Source organism: Clinocottus analis, unplaced genomic scaffold, assembly GCF_023055335.1.
Source record: "Clinocottus analis isolate CAN_PGR_092001 unplaced genomic scaffold, fCliAna1.0.p SCAF_3, whole genome shotgun sequence".
NCBI lineage: Eukaryota > Metazoa > Chordata > Actinopteri > Perciformes > Cottidae > Clinocottus > Clinocottus analis.
In genome coordinates, this window is record NW_027176042.1 from 20,300,245 (window position 1) to 20,325,627 (window position 25,383).

Genomic DNA, 25,383 nt, shown 5'->3' on the forward strand with positions numbered 1-25,383 from the left:
CTCGTTATTCCTCCGTTTCCCTCCGTAGGATCAAGCGTCTAAGGACAAAGCCCTGCAGAACATGGCAGCACTGTCGTCCGCACAGATCGTCTCCCCGAGTATGATAAAGAATCACCTTCCACCACTGCCTCCTGCCCACTACCAACCACCCAGAGTTAGCCCGCCACTCATTTTTTTTCCACACATACAACACATATTTTGTTATATTGTTTTGTCATTTTTAAAGAAAATTGCATCCGATTTCACCCAGAAGACGAACAAAAACAAGTTCATCCGACAAAAAGGTTTACCAATGTTTCCTTGCTCTCCAGTTCTGGCCTTCTCTCCCAGGACAACCTGGACCCTCTCAGGAGTAAGTACACTCCTATTATTGGTTGTGTTTGACGTCAGGTGGGTGTTGCAGGGCATGTTTAACAGATCGCGTCTTTGCACACTAGGTTGGTTCTAGATCTCAACTCGGGAAGGACTCCTGGGCTCGGCCGCACCAGCCACGGGTAAAGTCCCTCTGGTCGAGGTCCAGCACAAAGCAGAACTAGCTCTGGTTCTCCACAGCAGTGTACTGTAACGTTTCCTGCGCTGATTAAAACCACCACCGAGCGAATGAACTGCTTCAAATTTAATTGAGAAAAAAAAAATACACGGGGAAAAGGAATTCTCCTCATCTTTCGATGCCTTGCGTTCACTTAGCAAGCACGAAATATTCAAAGAAAACATACACGGCATTTCTTTAGAGTCATCAGTGAACGCACAATCCATTGATTTTACATCTGTTCTGAAGAATTGAAGAAGGTGGACGTACGCCCAGCTGGTGCAAAAGCACCTGCTGACGTCTTGACACTAACAGTTACTCACTATATCTACCAGAAATACACATATAGAAGGATCCACGTGTCGTACGCATCTGTGTAAAGTCGAGCTCGTTGGCTCACTGAACCATCCGTTGTCTTTCAGTCTCAAACAGTTTGCACAGCCCCCGTACCCGAGCCTATCGGGTCCTTTACCACAATCCATACCTAGTAAGTATCGAGTAAAAAAGCCCATGCTTCAAAAAGGAAACCAGAAATTATTTTTATGAATGCTTGTGTGTGTGTGTGTGTGTGTGTGTGTGTGTCATTTAGGTTATGAGCCCTTGGCACCGCCTCCTCCTCCATCTGCTACTGCTGTGCCGGTGTGGCAGGACCGGACCATCGCCTCCTCTAAGCTGCGGATGCTGGAGTACTCGGCCTTCATGGAGGTCCAGAGAGACCCAGACAACGTGAGTGAAAATGTACCCGTGGGCCAGAGCCTCTTATTGAAGTTAACATTTCCTTTCAGAAAGTCACAGAGCTCATTTAAAAGCCGCTAGGTTCTGATCCCGATGAGATTTTTTTTTTTTCAACAAAGGCTATGAGCACACAGGAGTCACAAGCCAACGATGCTTTGTACGGGACAACCAATGTGTATCCAGCATGGCAGAGACATGCATCCAGCTTTCCAGCCAACAATGCTATTTGCACCTGACTCCGGCCCACATTAGATGCTGTCTGTCATATCTGACCTACTGCAGTACATGTAGTATATGTAGTGTTTTACTCAACAAAACCAAGTAGTTTGGTTGTCTAAACCTATCCAAAACTGTGACTTAAAATAATACTGAAAAAAGACAATGAGTCAGCTTCTCACAGCTCTTGAACACCAGTCTCCTAGATGTAAGTCTTGACTTTGATCCGTCCATCCAACACACATATTGTTGCTCTTGGTATTGCTATCACTACTTCAACATCTTTCTGCCAGAAAGGGCTCTCTGGCTTACAATTAGCTGCCAATAAGCCGCTAAAAACTGAAGTCCAGGTGCAGGTTTCAGACTAGAAGAAGCACCTAAAAGCTCTGATTCAACTGCATAATGTCACCAAAAGAGATGCAAAACGACTCTGACTGGCTCGTGTTCGGTGTCTTGCTCCCATGAGGCTTTTACGTTGGTATGCTGTTGTGTCTCCCAGTTCATCCACGCATTGACAACATACCCCACCCAGTCTGAAGGGTCCTGATGTACTAAAGCTGTCTGATACCTAACGTACAACACTAAAAACAACAGCAGTGAGGTTTGGTAGACAAGTTCTGCATCGGATGCTCTTGAGGTTATTCACGTCCCCCTCTGCTCTCTTTTGTCTGTGTCCACTGCAGTACAGCAAACACCTGTTCGTCCACATTGGACAGACCAACCCCTCGTACAGCGACCCGCTCCTCGAGGCCGTGGACATCCGACAGATCTACGACAAGTTCCCGGAGAAGAAGGGCGGGCTCAAAGAGCTTTACGAGAAAGGCCCTCAGAATGCGTTCTTCCTCGTTAAATTCTGGGTGGGTTGTTATTTACCCAGTTCTTAGTTGTTATTGTGCATTTGTACATCACTTTGTCTGTTTTTTTGCTCGTATTATATCTAGACATTTCATGTTTAACTGACAAAAGCCCATTGCATTACTATCGCTTTTTCTAATAATGACTTCTCTGTGTACTGACAGGCATACAAAAACCTTTTTTCAGAGTTTTTAATAACTGTAAACTACAACGTTTGGCAGCAAAGTATGCAAACAACTTCCTTTTCTTATGACACAGAGATGGTTTTCTTAGCAAGGTGAACTCAAGATCAAACGGATACAGAAGGAATTTCACAATAGATTGCTTCCTTCTGCACACTTCTCTTTATTTTAGGAAACCGTCTCTGCACATGTTAAGTTTTCGCCCTCCCCAAAAAAACGAGTCGCTGCACAGAAACAAAACACCATAAAAGGCCTTAAAATGTTTCCTTGCAACTAAACAAACCATGTTTCTACAAGCATTTGAGTTCCATCCAAGTGTGTCCTCATCACCGCCTCTCTGATGAAACGTTTCCCGTCCGCAGGCCGACCTGAACAGCAGCGGCATGCAGGACGGCCCGGGTTCTTTCTACGGCGTGAGCAGCCAATACAGCAGCCTCGAGAACATGACGATCACTGTTTCAACCAAAGTCTGCTCGTTTGGCAAGCAGGTTGTCGAGAAAGTAGAGGTAAGAGCTTTCCATCGATTCTGTATTCTCCTCTCAAACAGCAGATACACGGCCTCTCATTTTCACTCCTTTGTGTGTGTGTGTGTGTTACAGACAGAATACGCCCGCCTGGAGGGAGGAAGGTGTGTTTACAGGATCCACCGCTCTCCTATGTGCGAGTACATGATCAACTTCATCCACAAACTCAAACACTTGCCCGAAAAATACATGATGAACAGTGTTCTTGAAAACTTCACGATCCTACAGGTAACGCTCACTCGGTTTGACCGGCTCGTTGAAGGAACAGTGTGACGTGTCTGGAAGTGTATGTGAGACGGACCAGAGTTGGATAAGATGATCGATACCACTATCCAGTCTGCACGGTCGATAAGAAGCTACACTCTGCAGCTTTATGGTGTAGCTTAGCTTAGCGCAAAGACTGGAAACAGGGGAACAGCTAGCTTGGCTCATTTTACACTGGTTTTAGTACATTAAACTAAGTATAACGTCTTAATTAGTGAGCTTTAGATGTGGTGATTGGAGGATTTTGTTACCGTCAGACCAGGATAGCCATTTCGCCCCCTATTTCCAGTCTTTATGCTAAGCTAAGCTCATCAGCGGCTGGCATTAGCTTTACATTTAGAGCACAGATGTGAGACTGGCATCAATCTTCTCATCTAACTTTCCGCAATCACAGCATTTCCTAAAATGTCAAAATATTCCTTTAACAAATTTAGGAAGCGATTAACAGTTTTTCACTGCAGTATTTCCAAACAGGCCTGCTTCGTGTTTCTCATTTGACATTTTCCCTCTGCCCCCCCAGGTGGTGACAAACCGTGACACCCAGGAGACCTTGCTCTGTATAGCGTTTGTTTTTGAGGTTTCCACAAGTGAACATGGAGCTCAGTATCACGTCTACAGACTTGTTAAAGACTAACGGCTCCTCAGGGAGTTTTTTGGAAAAGCCAGACTAAAGCGTGACACAATCGCTCTTCGACCAGCTCAACCATCCAGGAAAAAATAACAACAAAAAACATTCAAACAATGCCAGACCGAGCTCACACGGACACATTTTATGCTTTATAAAGTCTTGTTTGCGAGGGGGAAAAAAAAAAAAGAATCTCAACGTGCCGACACGCAAATACATTTTGAAGAATTACGGATTTTTCGAACAACCAGCTATTTTCCATGTGTTTAAACATGCTTTAGATGAAGTGGGTCACTTTTTGCCAAGGTAATTGATGGAGCCTGAAACGTTTTATTGAGGGAATGAGAATGTGTTGAAAAGACTCTTGTAGTACAGAGAGAACAGGACCACGGAAGGGGAAAACCAGAGCCAAGTGGTGTTGTTGCAGTAGGTTTGTTAGGAAAGCAAGTGCCTTGTCTCCAAAGATTATATCATTGCCTGCCACTTTGGATTGCCTTTCTTCTTTTTTTTAAATTTTTTTTTTTTTTTTTACTACCTCTTGTTTTTAAACGATCACAAAATAGTCCGACAGGTGTACTTTGTCCAAAAGAATTGGAAATAAACCTCTCAGATTGACATCTTCTGAGGCGTTTCTTTTTTGTATTTGGGCCCACAGAGAACTGGGATGCGAGAACTCATTTTCATGTAGCCTGTTGTTTTTACCTAAAGATCATCCCAAGTTTTACAGTCCACATGTATAGGGAGAAGGTCAATTGTGTTACCGTACTATTTAGGTTCTGCTTCTCTTTTTTTTTTTACATTTTATTACACAGCTCAAAAATCAGGTCTTACAAGCATCTATCTATAACTGACTTTTGACACGAGGGATGCCTTGTAAAATGCTAGCCTGACATAAAGCCAGGGCTTTGCCATCCTTACGAGATCCACTGTTAATTCTCTCCGTTTGAAGACGTGTGCTTGGTTGCACTTAAAAGAACAAGAAGGCGAGATGAAGCAACAGCAGTGCTTCTTTTCTGCCTTGAGTTATGTAGCCTAATTGAAAAAAAAAATGAATTGTTTCTGTATACTGTGAGTCAGTGGATGCTAAAGGAATATGTGTTACATAGGAGAATTTTTTTGGAGGGGGGGGACGACTTTCTGTTCATATTTGTGTTCAAGTAACTCAGCACAGAGACCATGGTTTAAGTGGAGGAGGGAGAGTTAATCACTGTTTCTTTTGTTTAAAAAAGAGATTGTATGCTGTGAAGTCGGTTTATTTGCTTCACTCTTCTCCGATGTAATGTGTGGAGAAGCTGCATTCGTTGATTAAAGTTCAGTTTTGATATTTAAGACTCTTTTTTTTCCTTCTTTTTTTTTTTACTGACATTAAACATTAAATCATTTTTAAATCAAACAAAATAATTGTCTTGAATGAGAGCTATTGTCTCTGTGCTGTGGAGTATGACCATTGATTGTTATTTATAGGGTTGGAAGATAAAAAGCGGGAGGGCAGGGTGGGGTACTGGAGATGTATTAATCGTTTTCCACTGTGATGGAGATGTTAAAAGTATTGCAGGACTCCTATTAGAGGCATGATAACTGTCCTCCCGTGGATCCTGCTAGACAAGTGTCTACTCTGTGTGGTTCACTGGACAATTGTGTTATAAAAGTTCAAATTTAAGATATTATGCGGCGGGATAATTGCACCTGGCTTTGATGAATGTCATATTTCACAAGCTAGATACAATAACACTCCTCCTCTAGCAGGTTTCTCAATTCATCTTTTATACAGACATGTTTTCGCCATTATCAAGATTCATGTTTTCCTTTTGATTCTGTTGTCTTTTGACTTTCAGTGTTTGCCATATGCCTCACTGAAAATAATGTGTGATTGTGCTGATATTGATAATTAATAATGAGATATCTAATGTATCATATTCTGAATGGTGTGGGCAGTTTTTTGTTTTTTGTTTTTTTTGGTTTAAGGTGGTTTACTGTTGTCTTTGTTACCATTGTGCATTGCAATTTTATACTTCAAAGTAGAGGTTGGACTATGTAATCAAACAAATGTATCTAACAATAAAAGACGCATGGTGCCTTTGGGGCCATTTTCCCCCAGAAAACTTATTAAACATGTTTGTAAATTTGTTTTGTCCATAATGTTTTTGTTTTTGTTGTCATATCAAACAGACTGCTAGACCTGTAGATACTACATATTATGTTACTGTTGGCTTCCACAATTGGGCTTTATGATCTTGCTTTTGCGACTATTTTTTTTTTTTTTTTACCCATTTCACTGAATTCAAGGTGCAATAACATATAATTCCCCCATGGGGTCCCACGTGTTGCGTTATGCTAAGGTTTAGCATCATGAGGACCAGAGATATTGGTTCACTGAAATTACAACATAGTAACCAATGTTAAAGTACCTCAAAAGTGTCTGGCTGAAATTAATAATCAGAATTTAGTGCAAGTACAAGTACTCATGTAGTGTAAAATGTTGAGGTTCTTGTAAGTATTTACTTGAGTATTTCACTACATTAAAACTTTGTCATTTATTTTACTCCGCTATATTCACCTGACAAATATACCGTGAGTACTGGTTACTTTCACATTAAGATTTAACATCAGACCAAGTACGATTACCAAAGATCCCTTTGGTTTTAACCCCTTTGGCTTGTAGCCTGTTATAAAAAGTGTGAGTCCCTATTAAAGAGGGGGAAATCATTAATGCATTGATAATGTATTATTTGCGTGGGCCATTTCCTTTACATTGAGTATTTTTATTTCTCCATCGGGGTTAAATTAAGGACTTTAACTTAACTTGCGTGTGCCAAGCGTTTGACAAAAAGAACTTCATCTCCCAGAAGTAATTGCGGCTGCCGAACTCAAACCGGAAACTATCAGTAAGCAAAAATAAAACCGGATGTTGGATGAAAACCTCCTAATTTAAATATTGCCTGCAAAATATTTGCATTTTAAAATGTCATTTTAACTAAGATATTCACAGTAACAATTCACTTCATAAAATGTTGTTCTATATACATTTCCTCGGTGACTCATGTCGGTGAAATACGAATGAAACTTAATTTCCGGTTTTATTTTGGAGGGAAAAACACAACCGGAGATCAATCACAATTCTTTTTTTTTTTATCCCAGCTGACTTTACGCTGGCAGGAAAAGCTCATAGCAATGGTAGTGGCCAAACTCCACTAAGTTAAGTGTTCCGAGATGTTATACAACCGACTTCGTTAATTATTACCAAGGATGAGTTACAGTAAGAATTAGCTAGCTCGTGCGCTTAAAGGACGTGTCTTGGCTCCGAAGCTAAACTAACATTACGGCACATTAATCGGTCCAACGGTCCACTTGACTTCAGCTGACGTCAACAGGTTCGTGAGGTGAGTTTACTTAGCTAGCTCAATAAATAAACCATTTTGGTAACAAGTCAACAGCACCCGGAAACGTTAGCAGTTACACGTTACAGAGACAAACATCAGTAAAACGGCTCCTGCTAAGAGTTGTTCAGCAGGTAACGTCATCAACCCGGGTTACCTGTAGTGATTAACGGTTGATTATTACCGCTAAACGTCGACGTCACGTGACAATGAAGGCGACAACAGTCCGAGCGGTTTCAATAATGTATCCGGGAAACAAAATACGTAATCCACGTGGTCTGAAAGCCACGTACCAAGTACTCTACATTTGCAGTATGCTGATGCTGATTCGGCTGGGCTGGAGCTCTCGTGGAAAAACTTTTTACCACCTTTTTGTAGAGGTGTCAGAAAGTGTTACCACGTTCTGGGTTAAAAAGTTCAGTGTCTGTGGCATTAACATTTCATATGGCTGCGACATGTATTGTCTCTACACGTATTTATAAACACAGACAGGTGTGTTGGACAACTTCAGGTTCATGTTGAGCCTTAGAAAGGCAATTGTTCATTTTTATTTGATCATTTTTGTTGTTTTATCAACACAATGAACAATCAGTCCTTCATCTGACACCAGACCCCCCAACCCCCACCTCCCCCTCTTGGTTTTCACTGCATTGCTGCTTCCCGGTATTCTCTCCAGACAGCAGAGCCATGTCAGCACTCTGTTTGGAGCTGGTGTATTGTTTCACTCCCACGAGAAAAGAGTGAACGCAGTCGCCTCTCGACGTTGTCTCTTTTTGGAACGAAAAACTCGACATCTCCCTGCGCTGCATGACACATGGTCAGGTAGCGCATTACTTAATAAAAGCTGTTCGGGATACCAATTCGGCTGAATTACTCCAATTCTATTACAATGCTTACGTGTATATATATTGGAAAGTTGTTGTGCACTAATGTGTTGGATCATTTAACACAAAAATGACCATATTAATAACAATAATTTAACGTGTCGCATTAGGAGCTGTCCCAGTCATCTCTCACCTGATTTGACACTCCATCATCTACTGATCCTCTGATCCGCCAGCATGGCTAACACAGACTCTGTCAATGTCCGGGTCCTCTCCCTGAACTGCTGGTCAGTGGCTGTGGTTTGTAGCGATTCGAAATGCACCGTTGTTGTTGTTTTTTGGCCTCACATATGTATAAAACACAGTTTTTGTTTACTTTCTCAGGGGGATCCGCTACCTGAGCAAACACACTCCTCAGCGCTATGCCATGATTGGAAATATGCTGTGCAAGGAAGAGCATGATATTGTCTTACTGCAAGAGGTTGGTGAACGCCAGAGATTGCATAGTCGACTGACTTCTTCAGCTCATGCACTCCGTTAGTTTATTTATTTTTTGTAATGAAGACCGACCTCGAGTCATACACTTGTATGAATAATACAGTATCCCTTCTTTTTTTCAGGTGTGGAGTGAGAAAGACTATCTCTCCTTGAAAAAGAAACTTGTCTGTAGTCATCCTCACACTCATCACTTCAAAAGGTAATTTCTCTTTCTTTTCTCATTTCAATCGAAGATTTAATTCATGATTCACACTTCATATTATCAAAAGGCTCCTGAAGTGGCTCTGTCGGAAAAAAAGCTACTATAAGTGAAGCCTAGGCAGTACCTAAAGGATTAACTTTTGTGCCTTTTTAATTCTTTCTTGACCTCCATACCAAAGCACAAGACTGAGATTACCCAAAGGCCCCACCTTTCTAATCCCCTCAACAAAAATGTAATCTTGAGCAGATAAATTATCATGTCAACATCAGACAATACCTACTTGGTTAACAATAATGTAGATCTGAATGGCAATCAGGGATGGGTCTAGTTTCTTTAGACAATAATCACATACTACTCAAGCTGGTATGTGGAACATGCCACTTCTTTTCATGTCCTGTTTCTCTTTTCCTCAGCGGAGTCATCGGCAGTGGATTGGCCATTTTCTCCAAACACAGAATCCATGAGACATTTCTATACCGCTACTCACTGAATGGTTATCCCTACATGGTGAGTCTAGAGAGCCGGAGACGGACCTGTTTTGTAACGTACATTACAAATATGACGTGATGAAAGTGAACAATGATAAGCAAAACGGTTGGAAAAGATAATCTCATTTTTAGCCACGTAGCAATATTTTACAACATGGTTACAAAGTGCTTCATAACAGACATAAAACCAAGAGGTGCCACTGCAATGACATATAAACAACATTAAAATAAAGAACAATTGAACAAAGACAGTAAATGCACAAAATAGAAACTATTTCCGACAAGAAGGGCACTTTTATATCATAGACCTCTGCCAAATGAAAAAACATAGATTTTTTTTTAGGTGAAATGAGTCAAAAATAAATTTGCATATATGGTCAAGAAAAAACACATCACACAAAGTACTATGATTTAGTAACTTAATATTTTAACATGCTAGAAACATTTGATTGTGTTGTTCCAGAGTTTTGCACATGGGAGAAGTTTTTCTGCCAGCAATCTCCTTTTGGTTTAGGCACCAAAGCTACTGCTGCGTTAGGTTGAGGAAGTTATAATGAACCCTTTCTTGCAGAAAGCCCTGAAGGCAAACGTTTCCATTCAGCAAATCGGGCCATTAGTTTTTCCATAATTTTGCTGACAAACTAAAACCATGTTGCGTGCCTCTAATAGCGGACCAATTAGGGAATCCCAGGCTGCACTCGGGCTTAGTCTTGTCGTCCAGGTGATCATCACAACCTTAGAAACCACTCTTAAGCATACAGGCCACCAGTGTGGAGCGCCACCTTCAAACATCATCTCTGTCAGAGTGGATGTTGGATTCTTTGGTGTTTTACACGCTCTCTTTGCCAATAAGCAAATCAGTCTTGTAACATTGTGTTTTTCCCCCAATAATCAGGCTCAACATGGCGACTGGTTTGGAGGTAAAGCTGTTGGGATGGCGGTCTTAAAAATCGGCAGCCTGACTGCAAACGTCTACGTGACTCATGTAAGGTTTCCCAGCATCAGCTCTCAGCCCCTGCCTATGTATCGTATACAGTTGTTGATCAATTTTCTGCCGACTGTGTGTAATGTTTTCAGCTGCATGCAGAGTACTGCAGAGACAAGGACTCCTATCTACCTCACCGCGTGGTTCAGGCCTGGGAGCTGCAGCAGTTTGTTCGGTAGTGTGTCTTTTGTCTGTTGCTTCTGCACAAAGAGTTGGAGTTGCTGAAGTGTTTAACGCAACACTTCAGTGCCTGACAGTATTCATAAGAAGTACATACTTATTAAGTTGAGTCTCATCTTGTTTGTGTCCCTGGTCCGACTGCATTTGTTCTTTCTGTGCCCATCAGCCACACCTCTGTTGGAGCAGATGTGGTGATTCTGGGTGGCGACCTCAACATGCACCCTCAGGACCTTGGCAACAGACTCCTGATATCTTACACTGGACTCCGAGACTCTTACATAGAGTCTGCTAAATTTGACGTAGGTAGTGGCACATATTGATCGGAATCAGTTCTTTCTTTCTTTCTTTCTTTCTGGTCATGCTGCAGAGATATTCTGACCCACACATTATATTCTACAGAGTTAAGAAAAAAAAAAAGTTTGGTACAGATTCAATCACTCTCATATTACAAATGATATAGCAACTGCAATATCAGCAAAAAATAATTACAATTGCATATTTCTTTCCAAAAGAGTTCAGCCCCATGATTGACTATTGATTATTCTCATTTTTAATCAAATACTTTACTTTAATATAAATTAATGGAAAATTAATTTTTTTTTTTTTTTTTTTTTTAATGTGGATCTTATCTTGTAGTTTTGGCCATATTTTAATTGTTTTTATTAATATTTTACTTTGGAACAGTCGTGGACGGCTCAAGCAGCACAGATGGCTAACAAGTTCCTAAATTAGACTTCTCTAAAACATGTGTGTGTATGTAAAAGTCAGGTGACAATATGATCATCCAAGACACGAACATTTCTTGGTCAGAAAGTAGTTCTGCAAAAAACTGTGAAGCTGTATCAGCAGTGTCATTGTGGCCGCATGTCTCAAGCATTCAGATGGCAAGTTAGATGTTATCATAACTGACAGAATTAATGGTCAAGACTATGAAGACATGAGTCGGGTTGTAAAGTTTTCTTTTACTTTGTTTTAACAAAACATTTTCCAGGGATGTGAGGATGGTATGACTCTAATAGCGGACAACCCTTTTATCGGTAAAAAGGAACTCGCTCCCTTTGAGAAAGGAATTCGAATCGACTACATCCTGTTCAAGGTGGGTGACAGTAGTATCCCAATCCCACAATCAGGATGTTGAAGTCATCAGATTAATTTGTGATGTGTTTTGACCCCTAAAGCATTTCCCTTTGTTTTTTTTTATTCCCAGGGATCTTCCAAAACGGACGTGTATTGTGATTTCATGTCGACTACCAAAGGCTCCGTCCGTGACCATCCGTTCCCGTACTCGGACCACGAGGCTCTGACTTCTGTATTAAGACTGGAGACTCACTGTCCAACTGAGACCGAGGGTGATGGGCCAAGAACATTGAAGAACCAGGACTCTGCTGCAGGTACGTTAGCTCAGCCAAGCTAGCTGAGCGGCTCTAGTGACGCCAGTGTCGGTCAATCACTTTCGTCCAGGCGGAAGCACCTCAACGGTTATGGGTGGATCGTCTCGTCCTCGTCTACGTCTTCGTCCTTGTCCTGGTCATCGTCCTCGTCCAAGTCCTCGTCTTTATCCTCGTCCTCGTCTTCATCCTCGTCCACGTCCTCATCATCGTTTTCGTCTTCATCCTCATCATCGTTTTCGTCTTCGTTCTCATCGTTTTCGTCTTCTTCTTCGTCCTCATCATCGTTTTCGTCCTTGTCTTCGTCCTCGTCTTCGTCTACGTCCTCGTCCTCGTATTCGTCCTCGTCTTCATCCTCATCTTCGTCCACGTCCTCGTCTTTGTCCTCGTCCTTGTGTTTGTCCTCATCTTCGTCCTAGTCTTTGTCCTCGTCCTCGTCTTTGTCCTCATCTTTGTCCTCGTCTTTGTCCTCGTCTTTGTCCTCGTCTTTGTCCTCGTCTTTGTCCTTGTCTTTGTCCTCGTCTTTGTCCTCGTCTTTGTCCTCATCTTTGTCCTCGTCTTCGTCCTCATCTACGTCCTCGACGAGGACACAAAATAAAAGTTCCTCATTAAAACTTAAGTTGATGTTCGCGACTATTAGTTGAATTAATAGGGCGCACATTGAATATTTAATGTTGTATTGTACTCAAATGGCGCCTAAACACAGCTTCGTGGAGCTGCTCACATGGCTGGAGCCTCTATTTTCTGTGGTACTTCACTGAGTTTCAAGGTTTTTGACTCTCTCCTTGCCTTTCTTTGTTCATGTCTTCAGGCAATTTGGCTGAGTTGGTGGACATTGTGACAGAGGCGCGTACTGAAGTCAAAGTGGGCCTGCACTGTGCTGAGAGGATGCGCTACACGGCATCACGCACCGGGGTGATGGGGCTGGCTCTGCTGTTTCTGGAGCTGGCCATCGCCGCCGTGCCCTGGTTGGCCCTGGGAGCGGAGCAACCGTTCCCTCGTACCTCCTTCTACCTGCTGGCCGCGCTGTGCTTCGCCATCCTGCTCACCACCGCCATGCTGTACGTCTTCTACACCATGGAGCTGAAATCTCTTCAGGGCGCCGAGGACCAGATGAGGCTGGCTGTGGGAAGTCTGCAGGAGAAGCTCCGGGGCTTTCCTCTGGCTCAGCCCCACAACGCTCAGCGGAGATCCCCAGAGGGTCACGAGCCCAGCGTCTTTAACCCCGAGGAGTAAAACGGGAGCAGACTGGCTCTACAGGGGCTCACTGCAAGAAGCCCTTGATGTGAGCTTCAAGGTGGATGTTTGAGGAGCTTTTATCCTGTGAATGTGTTATACGCTCTTGAGATTTTAGATTTTCCGCCGCAGAAAGAGTTTCCAAAGAGCGTCTTCTGAAAGTAGTGCAGGACACATGCTTTGATCTTTTTTTGTACTTTTTATATACTCGTCTTCAGCCTCTCACGCCCGTACATTAGCCTCAATGCACCTCAACGAACACTCTCCCTGTTACATAGCATAAAACGTCCGTGCTGCTGCTGTTCCTGAAGGTCGTGAAGGTGACCGTTTTGTGTTTCTTAATTAAGCCTGAGGTCGGACCTGCATTCCACCATCCAGTAGTTTCTGCGGGACCAGTTTGTTTCTGTGTTTTCTTATGTTCACGCTAGCCTTTTGTCATGATGTGGACAGAGTTCTCATGGGTCCAGAATGTTTGCAGATTTACCTTTTTTTTTTAGATAGACGCCCTGTGGTCTCCACAGCACTGAAGAAACAGACACTCCGAATGTTGAAGATTTACATTTTTGGTCAGTTTTTTAACTCTCTGTGGGACTGATTGTAGAGCTCTTCCAGTGGCACTTCCTATGCACCAGTTCAGAGCTTTCAGGATTGTATTGAACGGAAAAGGGGACACACACTGCATCGGCATGTCTCATGTTCACTGTCCTGCACTGCGAAGTATCTTTATGTATCATCATCTTACGACGTGATGATTTTTTTTTATTTTTTTTGTAGAAAATGTGCTGTAGAAAGTGTGCAGTGCACTCAGTCGACTAACTCAATGAACCACTTTCTTTCATGTAGGATAGGAAAGTACTTAATCATCTAAAATGGCTGTAAAACAGTATTATAGCTCACCAAAAGCCTAAGAATGACTGATCATTTTAAAACTGTATTCTTTCACTCCGATGTTGGAAAAACACTTGTTGGTTCCTAATTTAGTAACAGATGTAGAATTTTTTTTTTTTTTTTAAAAACACTTTATGTTCATTCCAATTGAAAATCGTGATGAGCATGATTTATGAAGGCAGTAATAAACACTTTATACTCTTGCTGTGTGTGTCTGTGTCTCTCAGTGTGTGTGTGTGTGTGTGTGTCAGTGTGTCTCTTTCCGAGTGTGTGTCCCTCTCAGTGTTTGTGTGTGTCTATGTCTCTATCGGAGTGTGTGTGTGTGTCTGTCTCAGAGTGTGTGTCTGTCACATTCACCACTAGAGAGCAATGTCAGTACGTGTGTGTGTGTGTTTGTGTGACCGGTGAACTTCGCACACACGGACTCCAAACTGGCTTTCCACAAGTAATTACAAGACCGAGGTGGCACAGCATGCCAGCTGGCACAGGCATGCCCTCAGGGCAACAGCACCCATGGGTGTGGTACATATTACATGTTATGTTCTTCCCATGCAGGCAGTAATGTAAACCATAACCGTGCCACTACCTGCAGTGAAACTGCCAGTCACAGTGGGGGACGCCAAACAATCGGTGAAGTTAGAGACCGCACGAACCAATCCTGACACGCACTGAATACATGTGCTTTATGCAAATGAGTCTACAACACCATGCAAATGAGCTCTTTGTGTCTTGTTGCACAAACCAAAATCAGTTATGTTATTGTCACAAAAGATCCCTGTGGTATTGTTATTTGAACGACGAGAATAAGTTGTCATCAGAATATCATTTACACGAGTGGTTGATTTTGGTGAAATATTTGGTATTTACACATTGATTGCGCGACCCCTTGCCTTTCAAAATTCTGTTTGTATATAATGTTTGTTTCCCGCATGCATTGTTAACAAAGCTTTTTTGCATGATATTGTGATTTCTAGGTAGGTCGAAGGGAAATCCTCCATATCACACATATTTAGTTCTATTTCATTACCCTCCTTTTACATTATTTTGCAAAATAAATACATAAAACTAATTCCCCTTTTGTCTTCTTCTTCCTCCTGCAGTCGTGCGATAAGAGGGACTCAGACGCACTGTGAACAGGTTTGAACTATGACTCGCCCGCGAGATTATAATCTCTATAAACCACTTGTGTTATTTGTCTTTATCTGTCCTAATCTGGTCTGTTTTGTGTGACATGTTGAGATGAGGAATGAGGCCTTCACTGACCTGTTGGTCTCCAGGAGTGGAAGAAGTACTCTCATCTTTTACCTAAGTTAAATATACCAAAACAATATGACTTTATGAACGCATCATTTTTACACGGACTATATACATTTACTGAACTACTGTAGTTAAGAAAAATGTATACTTATACTGCTTTATATTTAGGCAGACGTTTATGTTGTACTGCACCACTGTGCATTGACTTCAACGATGGAGTTACTTTTCAGCTTTAGCATTATTTACATAAAAGGACATCTTTACATCTTTAAATTACACAATATCTGCACACACACACACACAAAAGAAAAATCCAAGAAATGAATTCCCATTTGTTCAGCAAAACGTTACGTCTCCTCCCTGCTCCATTAACCCTTTAAAAAAAACGTGTAAAACGAACTTTTCTTTCATTGGGGAAAGGTGCATACCCAAACTACAAATAGATGTCTGCAACCACAATGTACTCGTTGCTCTACTTATGATTTCTTCCCTAAAACAAAAACACTCAAAAGTAACTTTCTCCTTCTCCTCCCGCTACTGGTTTGCCAATGCAACGTGTTCGTCAAGACGAGCGAGAGAAAGTTGAGCAAAGAGAGGCGCATTGTGTTGGCGTGGGCGCGGTCTCATGGCGCAGGGCTGGGCAGGGCAAGGTGCGCGTTCATGACTTCCTCTGCCAGCTCCCGACACTGCGCAGCGGCGGACGGGCTCGTGCGGATGTCGGTCGGACCACCTGGGAGGTAAAGAGACCGAGAGACAAAACAAGATGAGTCTGGATCCCATGAAGTCGGCCCTCTCCATCGGCAACGTGGCCGACACGTCGCTGGCGCTGCCGTCGGTCCACCAGTGCCGCTCCGGCCAGCAGCGCGTCCTGGAGCAAGTGCAGACGATCCGGAGGACCAGGTCCAGGACGTCCAGCAGCAGGAGCGGCTCCACTTCTCTGTCCCCGACATGTAAGAGGGGGAGAGGGGGGGGGGGGGCCCAGGTGTAACTGGCCGTTTACACCTCTTGTGTTTGGAGACGAACCTGTTGAGATTTGTAGATGTTTGGTTTTTATTTTTAACACAATTTTCTCGGAGTTTTTTTTTTTTGGGGGAGTTTTTTTTTGGAAATGATGACGCAGTCTGGGAGTGATTACAGCTCGGAGACAATAGAGACGGAGCTCTCGTTGCAGGTGTTGCTTTTCAGGGGGATTTTCTTTCCGGATCATAATAATTATTAACTTCGGAATAGTCCAAATAAGTAACTCACAACAAAATGTGGCATGTTTATCTGGTTGATTATCAAACAATATCTTGTCTGTTGCCCTGCAGGACAGCGCCACCTGTTGCTCTTTATCCAGCTGTAGCTCTTTGATTATCTATTTTTGCAGGTTTTTTTCATTTTTATTTCACCCCCTTTGGCAATTACGAGAAGGCTTTCAACCTTTATCTCGGGAAATGGTATTTTATTTTTGATTTAGGTCTTGAATTCCTCTTTCTTACCACATGGATACTATTTTCTTGAATCATTGACCAAAGAGCAGACTCGCCGCCAGCTGAATAGGAAACAAAAGTTCGACATTGAAGACATTGCTGTCGGTGTGAACTGTGTGATAACAGCTGATAACCTCCCTCGTGTCTCCTCAGCGCCTTCGTACGACTCCATCTTTGTAGAAGCTCTGAAGTCACCGAGCAGCACGTCCAGTGGAGGCCTCTTCTTCGGGAATGGATTTTCTCAAAGTGTAAGTCATGCAGCTTGTCTATATATATTTGTTTTGTTTGAATTTATTTACAGTCGTAGAGGTAATGATGCAGGGCCGTAGCTACCATGAGGGTTTCATCACAGATTTCATTTTACGAGACACAAATCACAGTGTTTTTGAACTGAATGTCATTGAATGTGTACTAATTTTTTAATTGTAAACACCATGAGATGGATTGGATATAGATTAGGGCAGAAACTACTGACTATTTTTGTTCCAAAATATTTTCAGAATGAGAAAGTGTGAAAACGTGTCCATAATAACAGCCAAGATGGTGTCCACAAATTCCTTTTTTTGTCTGAATAATTGTCCGAAACCTAAACATATTTTATTTACTAAAAGTAGCAAATACTCACATTGGAGAAACTGGAACCTGCACATTTAGCATTTGTGCTTAAAAAAGGCAAAACGCTATTATTAAAATAGTTGCAAATAGATTTTCTCCCAAACCAACTATCAATCAATGTATAAATCAAATAATTCTTTCAACTTTAAAAACATATAATAATTTTGCACATTTCACAGACAAAAGGTCACAAAGTGCTGTGCAGATTAAAAAACACAGTGAAAAAACACTTTCAAAGATGAAAAAACTCAACTTAAAAAATGATTTATAATGTCTGCTGTATTTCTGAAATCCTGCCCGTGTCTGTGTGAATTACGACTGACTTCTAACATCCAATAAATCAAAGTGAAATGTCACCACTATCTGACGCGTCGGTTATAATTCTAAAAAAAAAACAGGCTCAAGGATTTCTTGTCCTCAGCAGATTTTTTCTCCCATTCCTTCTTAAAAAACCCGTTTCCAGATTCACCCAGACTTTCCGTCTCCTCACAAAAAACATGTCGTTCCCCCCCAAAGAAGCTGCCAGCCGTCCTGCAAACCGACCCACAGGGCCGCACACCGAAACCTTTTCACAGTTCAATGTTCCATTGCCATCTTCATATCGGTCACTCTCGTCTCTCTGCTCGCTCGCCGCAGAAATAATCCGTCCCGAGGGACCGGATTATCTTTCGTTGCCAACACGTGTGCTCTCTGGCTCCTGCAGCTCAGCCAAGAGAAAAGCGGCAACCGGCAATTTGTCAACAGCATGAAGGGATCCGGCGCGAAGAAGAACGCGGCTCCCGCCTACCAGAGCAAGAGCGGTTACGCCGCTCTCGGCTCCATGGCGGCGGGTCAACGCAACACCAGCCGCAGCGACACCGATCTGCTGTGGCAGCGCTCGGCGACGCAGCGCTCGCTCCCCCCGCAGAGGCTCCCTTCCAACCGGGGCACCTACAAGACGGAGAGGACCGCCGGCGGCTTTGTGACCAACAAAACCGCGTCCCAGCCTCCGCCTCAGCCTCCGCCTCCGCCTCAGCCTCCGCAGCCGGCGTTCGCCGTGAACGGCACAGGTCAGACCAAGTCATACAGCCAGTTCGTGGGCAGCCAAGTGAACCGGACCAAGTCTCTCCCCAAGTCTCCCGTCATTGAGACCGCTCCGAAGACCGCGCCCAAGAGCAAAGAGGATTCCGGGTTAGTTTGCCGCATTTATCCTGATTTCAAATGATATGAACAAAATCTTCTCTTTTTGTTTTTTTGCATCCTCTCTGTGTGTTACATAGTTGTGTTCTCCTTCCAGGTCGAACGACAACAGCGCCGTCGCTGACATCACCATGAAGGAGGCCGTCGAGTATCTTTCCAACGAGGACGAGACGTATCAGCACTGCGGCGCCTCCTTCATTCAGCACAACTCCTTCATCGACGACAAGGCGAAAGAGGAGGTGCTTTGTCCCGACTTCATTCCTCGCTCGGCGTGTGGCATGAACGCCGTAGTATTTGAAGACGCAGTCATGGCTCGCAGCGTGGCCGATACCTGTGACAGCTCCTCGAGCTTGGATTTGTAACGTGAATCCCGCATAGGAATGTCTTTTAGACAAGTAATTACAAAGCGGAAACGCACATTGGAGGGCTTTTTCTGAGCTCGAATATGAACAAAAAACATTTGGTTTCAGTTTTAAGAACATCTTAATGGTGTGTTCATCTTCAAAATCAAAAATGTATGTCTTTCCTTTCACCAGGCATGCTATTTGTTGAGTGGTTTTATGTAAAAACTATGCTTAAAAGTACCTCCATCAAGAGCTGTGGATTATCATGCGTGACTGGGTCATGACGTCTGAAAAGAGACCTTGCCGAGGGCCAGATTGTCCCGTTATATTCAAGAGAAGGGGGACAAAGATCTCCCAAAGTCTAGATACACATAAGAGGGAAGAGTTGTAATTTCAATTTGGGGGTGAACTGTCCCGGTTGGCTGCAGCTCACTTCCCCCCCGTTTGTGTTGCAGCCTTGCTGCTCACCCGAAGTACCTCTCCTGTAATCCGCGGACGAGTCCCTCTCATTTCGGATTGTGGTTCAATCATCGCTGCGCTGACTCTCTCTCTCGTCCGGCAGGTGTTGAAGCTCAGGGGGGTCCAACCGCTGGTGGGTCTGCTGCGCAGCTCCAGCTCACGGGTGAGCGAGACGGCCTCGGCCGCCCTCCGTAACCTGTCCTTTAAAAGCAACGACAACAAGGAGGAGATGCACCGCTCGGGCGGCGTCACGGAGGCCGCGGCTCTGCTCCGGGACACCGACTCCGTCGAGATCCGGAAACAGCTGACGGGTACGCGGCGCGACCCCTGTGTGCACACGCCCCCACGTCCGAAAGTCAAGACACAGTCGAGACACTTTTGTGGAGAACTTAATCCTGTTTAGATCCTCGTGTCAATCTCGGAGCTCGTCGTGAGTGCTGCCGAGCTGCAGAGGGTTGCCAAAATCACCTCGATGGAGCTAAGTGTTGTTTTAGGGGGAAATGTATTAAATGATTAGGCGAGGATTTGAGTTCCACTGGGACAGAAACGTCGGGGAACAGATCTGGTTTTAGTCACCGTGGACAACACCCAGTGTTTCCCGTCATGAAAACATTTGATTGACGCGTCGATTGTTCACACACCTTAAACCGATAAAACTGACATGACGCTAATGTTTTCTTTTTTTTCTTCGAACTAATTCATGAGTGACGTAGCTGAGGTTTTTGTTGTTTTTTTCTTCTTCTTCTTCTTTTTCCTTCCAGGTCTCCTGTGGAATTTGTCCTCAGTTGACAGCCTGAAGCCCGACCTGCTCAAGAGCGCTCTGCCGGTCTTAATGGAGCGTGCCATCCTGCCGTACACAACAGGTCCCGACCGGACCAGCGGCGGCGGCAGCAGCCAGGACCCCGAGGTCTTCTTTAACGCCACCGGATGTCTCAGGCAAGCAAAACAACACCCAGCCGAGCGCCTGATGTCAGGCCGCCGTGTGTTTGCTTTAGCTGTCATCGAGCTCCGGTTAGCTCATCGCCTACGGGTAACTCTGGAGGAGAGGCTCTCAAACTGTTTCTGTCACGCTACACTTTGGAGGAAGCAAAAATGTTCGGGCCCCAACAGCAGTGAAAGAAAATGGTCCAACTTTTTGAGACTCCTCCATTTGTGTGTGTTTTTTTTTTAAATTAATAGATTAAAGAAAATTGAAATCCCTTTCAAGTGAATCAGATTGCTCCATCTGACAAAAGCTAATAACGTGTGCAATCACCTTGTTAAAACGATGCAAATAAAGTTATATATGTGCAAAAAAAACAACTCATATTTGGCAAAAAAAAGATGACCAAGGCAGCCGGTTGGGTCCCTGTTTTTTTCCGCATAGTTTCATGTTGAAGTGTCCTTGAGCAAGGCACTGAAGCCCCAGAGCTTCACAGCAGCACAAAGCTCCTTCATTACTAAGGATGCTAACGTGCAGAGAATAAATTTATTTATTTTTTAATTTTAGGAATCTAAATAACTCCCCACCTGTAATACCTCCGTGCCCCACTAGAGGGTCGCGCCCCACAGTTTGAGAACCACTGCACTAGAGCGAGCAGTGAACGCATTAATACACATACACAACAGCTGTAAGCATGCACTAGGGAATTGTGTAAATAGGTATGTTGTTATTGGAGAGATCTATTGTTGTATGACGATGATGATGATGATGATGATGATGATGATGATGATGATGATTTGGGTGTGATAAAGCAAAGTCAGTCAAAAACTGGTTGGCTCCAATAGCAGGAGTTAGCCGCTGTGTTTTTACAAAGCGTGGGTTTTTGCCTTGAAAAATTCTAAATGAATGTTGTCATTAAGTCAACTTCGTGAGAAATACATTCGTAACACACACGGCTCTTTTGTAAACACTGACTGGCTTCCGATATCATTCAGGGAAGAGCTGTAGTTGTTGGACTTGACTTGTATCATTCATTTCCCTGAGTGAGCAAGATTGCTATTGTTTAACTTCAGGGCAATGCAATTGCTGAATTGCCGCTGTTCTCTTGCTGCTCCTGCACACTGAGTGTCGTGGCAGCGATGGGCATGAAACACAATGTGCGATATTTACCAAAGAAAACCTCTTTCCGCGATCGAAACGTTGTCTGACTCGCGATATTTTCCGTTCCAAACAGAAACCTGAGCAGCACGAAGCAAAGCAACCGACAGGCCATGAGGAAATGTCGAGGTTTGATCGACTCTCTGGTCGGTTACGTTCAGAACTGCGTGGACGCCGGGACGCCAGACGATAAGGTGAGGCGGTTTTTATTCCTGCCGCACGCCGTCTCTCTCTGTCTGGCGGCATCGCTTTGCACCACCGGTCACACCTTCAAGTGGAACGTCCCAAAAAAAAAACATTCATCATAATGGCGGGAAAGCTGCAGTTAGTCTGCCAAAGAGCATTGTCGTTTGCACAGAGCAGTTCTTTTGTAAAAAGAGGCACAGCTGAGTCATGACGTTGACTCCCAGTAGGCAGCCTTCCCACAGACACTTCACAGACTAATATTTGACCCGGAGGGGCCGGCAAGGGATGCTCAACATCGTAGAGTAACGTGGATTTTTTTTAAAAATGCTGTGATATCAAAAGAAAGATGACCCAAAAATATTCAATGCAACTATTTTGGGCTTTGGAATTTGCCCCATTTGTGTCACAAATGTTCATCTTTACACATGCACTATTGTGTATTCATGCACAGCTACGGTTGTATTCTTGTGTGTATATATCTATTTTACATGTTATGCACATTTTGCACACTGTTTACATTTAAATTAATTTCCCTAATTTACTGCAGTTATTGTATTTGCTACAGTTATTTGTAGTCCTTTTGTATATATATTTTTTAAATGTATATTTTATTTTATTATTTTATTTTGTGTGTTTAGTTGGCGCTGCTACTTTGACAACAAATTTCCCCTTGGGGATTAATAAAGTATCTATCTATCTATCTATCTATCTATCTATCTATCTATCTATCTATCTAACTATTTATCCATCTATCTATCTATCTATCCATCCATCCATCCATCCATCCATCCATCCATCCATCCATCCATCCATCCATCCATCTATCCATCCATCCATCCATCTATCTATCTATCCATCCATCCATCTATCCATCTATCTATTTATTATCATTTTCCCGTGGCAAAAATGGGACATTGAAAGATGAATGTGCTCTGAAAGCAGTAAAATATGTTCCATTTTGCGTCTCTCGTCAATTATTTAGGTTTTACCGTGTTCCTGCAGATCAATCAGTGGCTACATATCTCTGTGTCTGTGTGTCGTTCTCCCCGTTTGCAACAGTCGGTGGAGAACTGCGTGTGCATCCTGCACAACCTGACCTTCCAGCTGGAGGACGAGGTTCCGGTTCTGTTCAGCCGGATCACGATGTTGGCGAAGGCGGCCAACCGCGGCCAAAGCCCGGGCGACGCCGGCCCCATCGGCTGCTTCAGCGCCCAGAGCAAAGCGTCGGAACACCAGGTGAGAGGACGGCGGCGCGTAGCGATGTCGCGCACACTGGGAGGAAACCATTTCCTCCAAGTGTTCAGTTTGTCTAGACAGGATCTGCCATTGTGCGTCTGTCATTGTCGCTTCTCTTCCGTGTGACTTGGCCATGAATTAGAGCGACATCGCGGCGGTTTTACCGGTCGTTACTTTGTAGTTTTTCAGAGGCGTGGAGCGACACTGTGTGCCTTCAGCTGCACGTTTAGTGGCGCGGCGGTGAGCAGGATCGTCTGTCAATCAGAGGAATTGGCGGTTCGATCCCCGGCTCCGCTCGCCCATGTCGATGTGTCCTTGAGCAAGACACGTAGCCTGTGGTGCACGAATGGTTGATGGTGCCAAAGCGCTTTGAGTGGTCGGAAGACTAGAAAAGCGCTACGCAAGTGTGGGTCCATCGACCATATTTGCATTGTCACGACATACTTGCGTTTCAAAAAATCCTCCAGTGAAATTAATATCACTATTATTATTTATTTATATCAACAAATGGGACGAAGGGAAATTAAAAAGCCATTCATTCTCAACTGAGACGCCTGCCCCTGGCGTCACACACAGAATCTTTCGTCCGTGTAATCCGTGGCTCGACGGTGAAGTATTTCTCTCTCGTCCAGCAAAACTTTGACTTCCCGGTCGTCGAGGACGCGCAGCCGAGTGGCGCCGGTTTGCTGATCCACTCCAAAACCATCCAGACGTACCTGGATCTGCTTGAGACGAGCCAGCGAGAAGAAACGCAGGAGGCCTGTTGTGGAGCCCTGCAGAACCTCACGGGACATGAAAGCGTCGTAAGAAGGAATATATTGTGAATATGTTGACCGGGAAGAAAAAAACTACATTTGAGCATCTGATGGAGGCAGAGACCAGTTTGGATAACCTTTTATTTGACTTTTTTTTTGTTGTCTTCACAGATCTCCAGCGTAATGAGCCAGACGATTGTGCAGAAACTGAATGGCCTGAAAGTCATCAGTCCCCTTTTAAAGTCAAAGAAAGTCAACATGCAGAGGAACACAGTGGGTTTGGTAGGAAACCTGACCAAAAACCCCAACTTGCACAATGCCTTAGGTAAGACACAGGCACAAAAAGCCTGTCACCTGCTTGTTTTCGCATCGCACTAAGATCTACTGTATCGCTGTACTTTTTGCTTCACGGCTCATGAACGATCATTGTCGGCTTTACGAGTGTTTGCTCGTGTTAAGCAGCCTGTGGCTTTTGTTTGCCTTGACACTGAAGCTCGTAAAGCCCTCCCCGAGCTGCTCGGCATCCTCAGCGCAGGCACCGAGGAGGGAAACGAGTCGGATGACACGCTGGCCATGGCCTGCCATACTTCCAATTGCCTGCTTATGAAGGAACCTGAGATGAGCAAGCACCTGTTAAACAACAACCTGATTAACGCACTGAAAGCACTCAGCCAGAACGGGTAAGATCACATGTGAGCGGAGAGAGAGAGAGAATGTGTAGTCTTCAGAATCCGTCCCATTATTGAAGGTACGGGGATTACCTATGACTCAACGGGATCACGTTGCGCGTGCATGTTCCGATTTCCGCCCGGCCGAACGGCTCTTTTCACTGTCGTTTTCCCCTCTTTCAAGCTATCTCCCCAAATCCAGCAAAGCGGCGGCCCTGCTTCTCTTCTACATGTGGTCAGAGAAAGATTTACAGAGCGTCCTGAAAAAGGTGAGTCGAAGCTTGAAAACCCCAAAGTGACGAGAGCTGTCAGGGCTTGGGAGTGTCCTCTCTGCGCCTTTCTACTCGCAGGTGTCCACGCCTCTGGCAGGTATTCGTGAGAAACGGAAAGAAAGGTTGGCTTAGGCGGCGTTCTCAGGGAACGGACAGTGAGTGAGCTCAGCGATACGGCCGAGGACTGCAGCGGCTCAGGCGTAACATTTGTTCTGGGGAAATGAGCCGTGTGCGCGGTGCAGTTCGGTTCGGGGGTTTGTTACTCAGGTGGTGCACTCACTTCCTTCTCTTCTCGCCATTTCCCCTGCAGCAAGGGATGTCCAAGTCCTCGTTTGTGAACGACATCACCACGGCGGCGCACAAGTCGGTTCAAGTTGTGGATTAACCGCAGCGTCCACGGATGGCTGAAAGCCCCTTTTGACAAAAGAGAAACTCGCCCCCAAAGGTCTTTCGGAGTTTTAATTGCTTTGTAATGTCTTTTAATGTTAAACGTGTGCTTGTGCCTGCAATCTGGGACCATGCGCTTTTTTTTTATTATTAGATATTAACATATGGGTTGTGATTTTACTGTGTTGACATCAGATTTTGTATTTTATTTCTCGTCATAAGTTTGCTTTAAAAACAGCGACCTTGTCTTAAGCAGTGACGTGTCTTTCCATATGACACATTTAGTCGGTGATCTATTTTTTCTTTCATGTATGCGTGTGTGTATGATCTTGAAATGTGTGACATGTCCTTAAAAATTGTAATAATAAAGCTGACAGAGATCCACTCCTCGAGCTCCAACTGTGTTGCTGACTGTGAATGTGATTTAATTATCCGTAATCGTCCCTTAATAGTGGCGAATGAGGACTTTTAGGAGAG

The 25,383-nt window shown here is 43.9% G+C and overlaps 3 protein-coding genes across 6 annotated transcripts in view; all 3 read left to right on the top strand.

Moving 5' to 3' along the window:
* The window catches only part of LOC137796355 (transcriptional enhancer factor TEF-5-like), a 16,572-nt gene extending 12,111 nt beyond the window's left edge, over window positions 1-4,461 (top strand). For 2 of the 4 annotated variants that reach the window (XM_068594249.1, XM_068594251.1), the window contains 9 exons: window positions 29-154; window positions 312-352; window positions 438-494; window positions 952-1,016; window positions 1,119-1,255; window positions 2,164-2,337; window positions 2,880-3,023; window positions 3,117-3,269; window positions 3,826-4,461. In XM_068594249.1, the coding sequence (XP_068450350.1) occupies window positions 29-154; window positions 312-352; window positions 438-494; window positions 952-1,016; window positions 1,119-1,255; window positions 2,164-2,337; window positions 2,880-3,023; window positions 3,117-3,269; window positions 3,826-3,939 (1,011 nt within the window). In that variant the 3' untranslated portion in view covers window positions 3,940-4,461. The remainder of the gene's footprint in view (window positions 1-28; window positions 155-311; window positions 353-437; window positions 495-951; window positions 1,017-1,118; window positions 1,256-2,163; window positions 2,338-2,879; window positions 3,024-3,116; window positions 3,270-3,825) is intronic. The other 2 variants (XM_068594250.1, XM_068594252.1) reach the window with 1 other exon arrangement.
* Window positions 4,462-7,030: 2,569 nt separating this feature from the next.
* Window positions 7,031-14,199, top strand: smpd2b (sphingomyelin phosphodiesterase 2b). Its single transcript, XM_068593391.1, has 11 exons — window positions 7,031-7,310; window positions 8,302-8,418; window positions 8,516-8,612; window positions 8,752-8,828; window positions 9,245-9,338; window positions 10,215-10,304; window positions 10,397-10,479; window positions 10,651-10,783; window positions 11,476-11,580; window positions 11,692-11,875; window positions 12,684-14,199. Exons 2-11 carry the CDS (start codon window positions 8,369-8,371, stop codon window positions 13,106-13,108), a joined length of 1,338 nt encoding a protein of 445 aa, XP_068449492.1. The 5' UTR covers window positions 7,031-7,310; window positions 8,302-8,368; the 3' UTR covers window positions 13,109-14,199.
* Window positions 14,200-15,938: 1,739 nt separating this feature from the next.
* On the top strand, window positions 15,939-25,298 carry pkp1b (plakophilin 1b). The gene is made up of 13 exons (XM_068594376.1): window positions 15,939-16,203; window positions 16,879-16,973; window positions 18,044-18,510; window positions 18,617-18,758; window positions 19,426-19,633; window positions 20,084-20,258; window positions 21,479-21,596; window positions 22,648-22,824; window positions 23,457-23,627; window positions 23,751-23,904; window positions 24,073-24,259; window positions 24,432-24,516; window positions 24,830-25,298. The coding sequence occupies exons 1-13, from the start codon at window positions 16,017-16,019 to the stop codon at window positions 24,902-24,904; spliced, it is 2,241 nt and encodes a 746-aa protein (XP_068450477.1). The 5' UTR covers window positions 15,939-16,016; the 3' UTR covers window positions 24,905-25,298.
* Window positions 25,299-25,383: the final 85 nt, after the last annotated feature.

What these genes read in the sequence shown, in the direction of transcription:
- pkp1b (XM_068594376.1), top strand. Translation starts at nt 16,017, where the DNA reads ATGAGTCTGGATCCCATGAAGTCGGCCCTCTCCATCGGCAACGTGGCC. An exon ending in CCGGGACGCCAGACGATAAG is followed by an intron (nt 21,597 to 22,647) that starts GTGAGGCGGTTT and finishes CGTTTGCAACAG; the next exon opens with TCGGTGGAGAACTGCGTGTG. An exon ending in TCACGGGACATGAAAGCGTC is followed by an intron (nt 23,628 to 23,750) that starts GTAAGAAGGAAT and finishes TTGTCTTCACAG; the next exon opens with ATCTCCAGCGTAATGAGCCA.
- smpd2b (XM_068593391.1), top strand. Translation starts at nt 8,369, where the DNA reads ATGGCTAACACAGACTCTGTCAATGTCCGGGTCCTCTCCCTGAACTGC. An exon ending in TAGAGTCTGCTAAATTTGAC is followed by an intron (nt 10,784 to 11,475) that starts GTAGGTAGTGGC and finishes AACATTTTCCAG; the next exon opens with GGATGTGAGGATGGTATGAC. An exon ending in TCGACTACATCCTGTTCAAG is followed by an intron (nt 11,581 to 11,691) that starts GTGGGTGACAGT and finishes TTTTATTCCCAG; the next exon opens with GGATCTTCCAAAACGGACGT.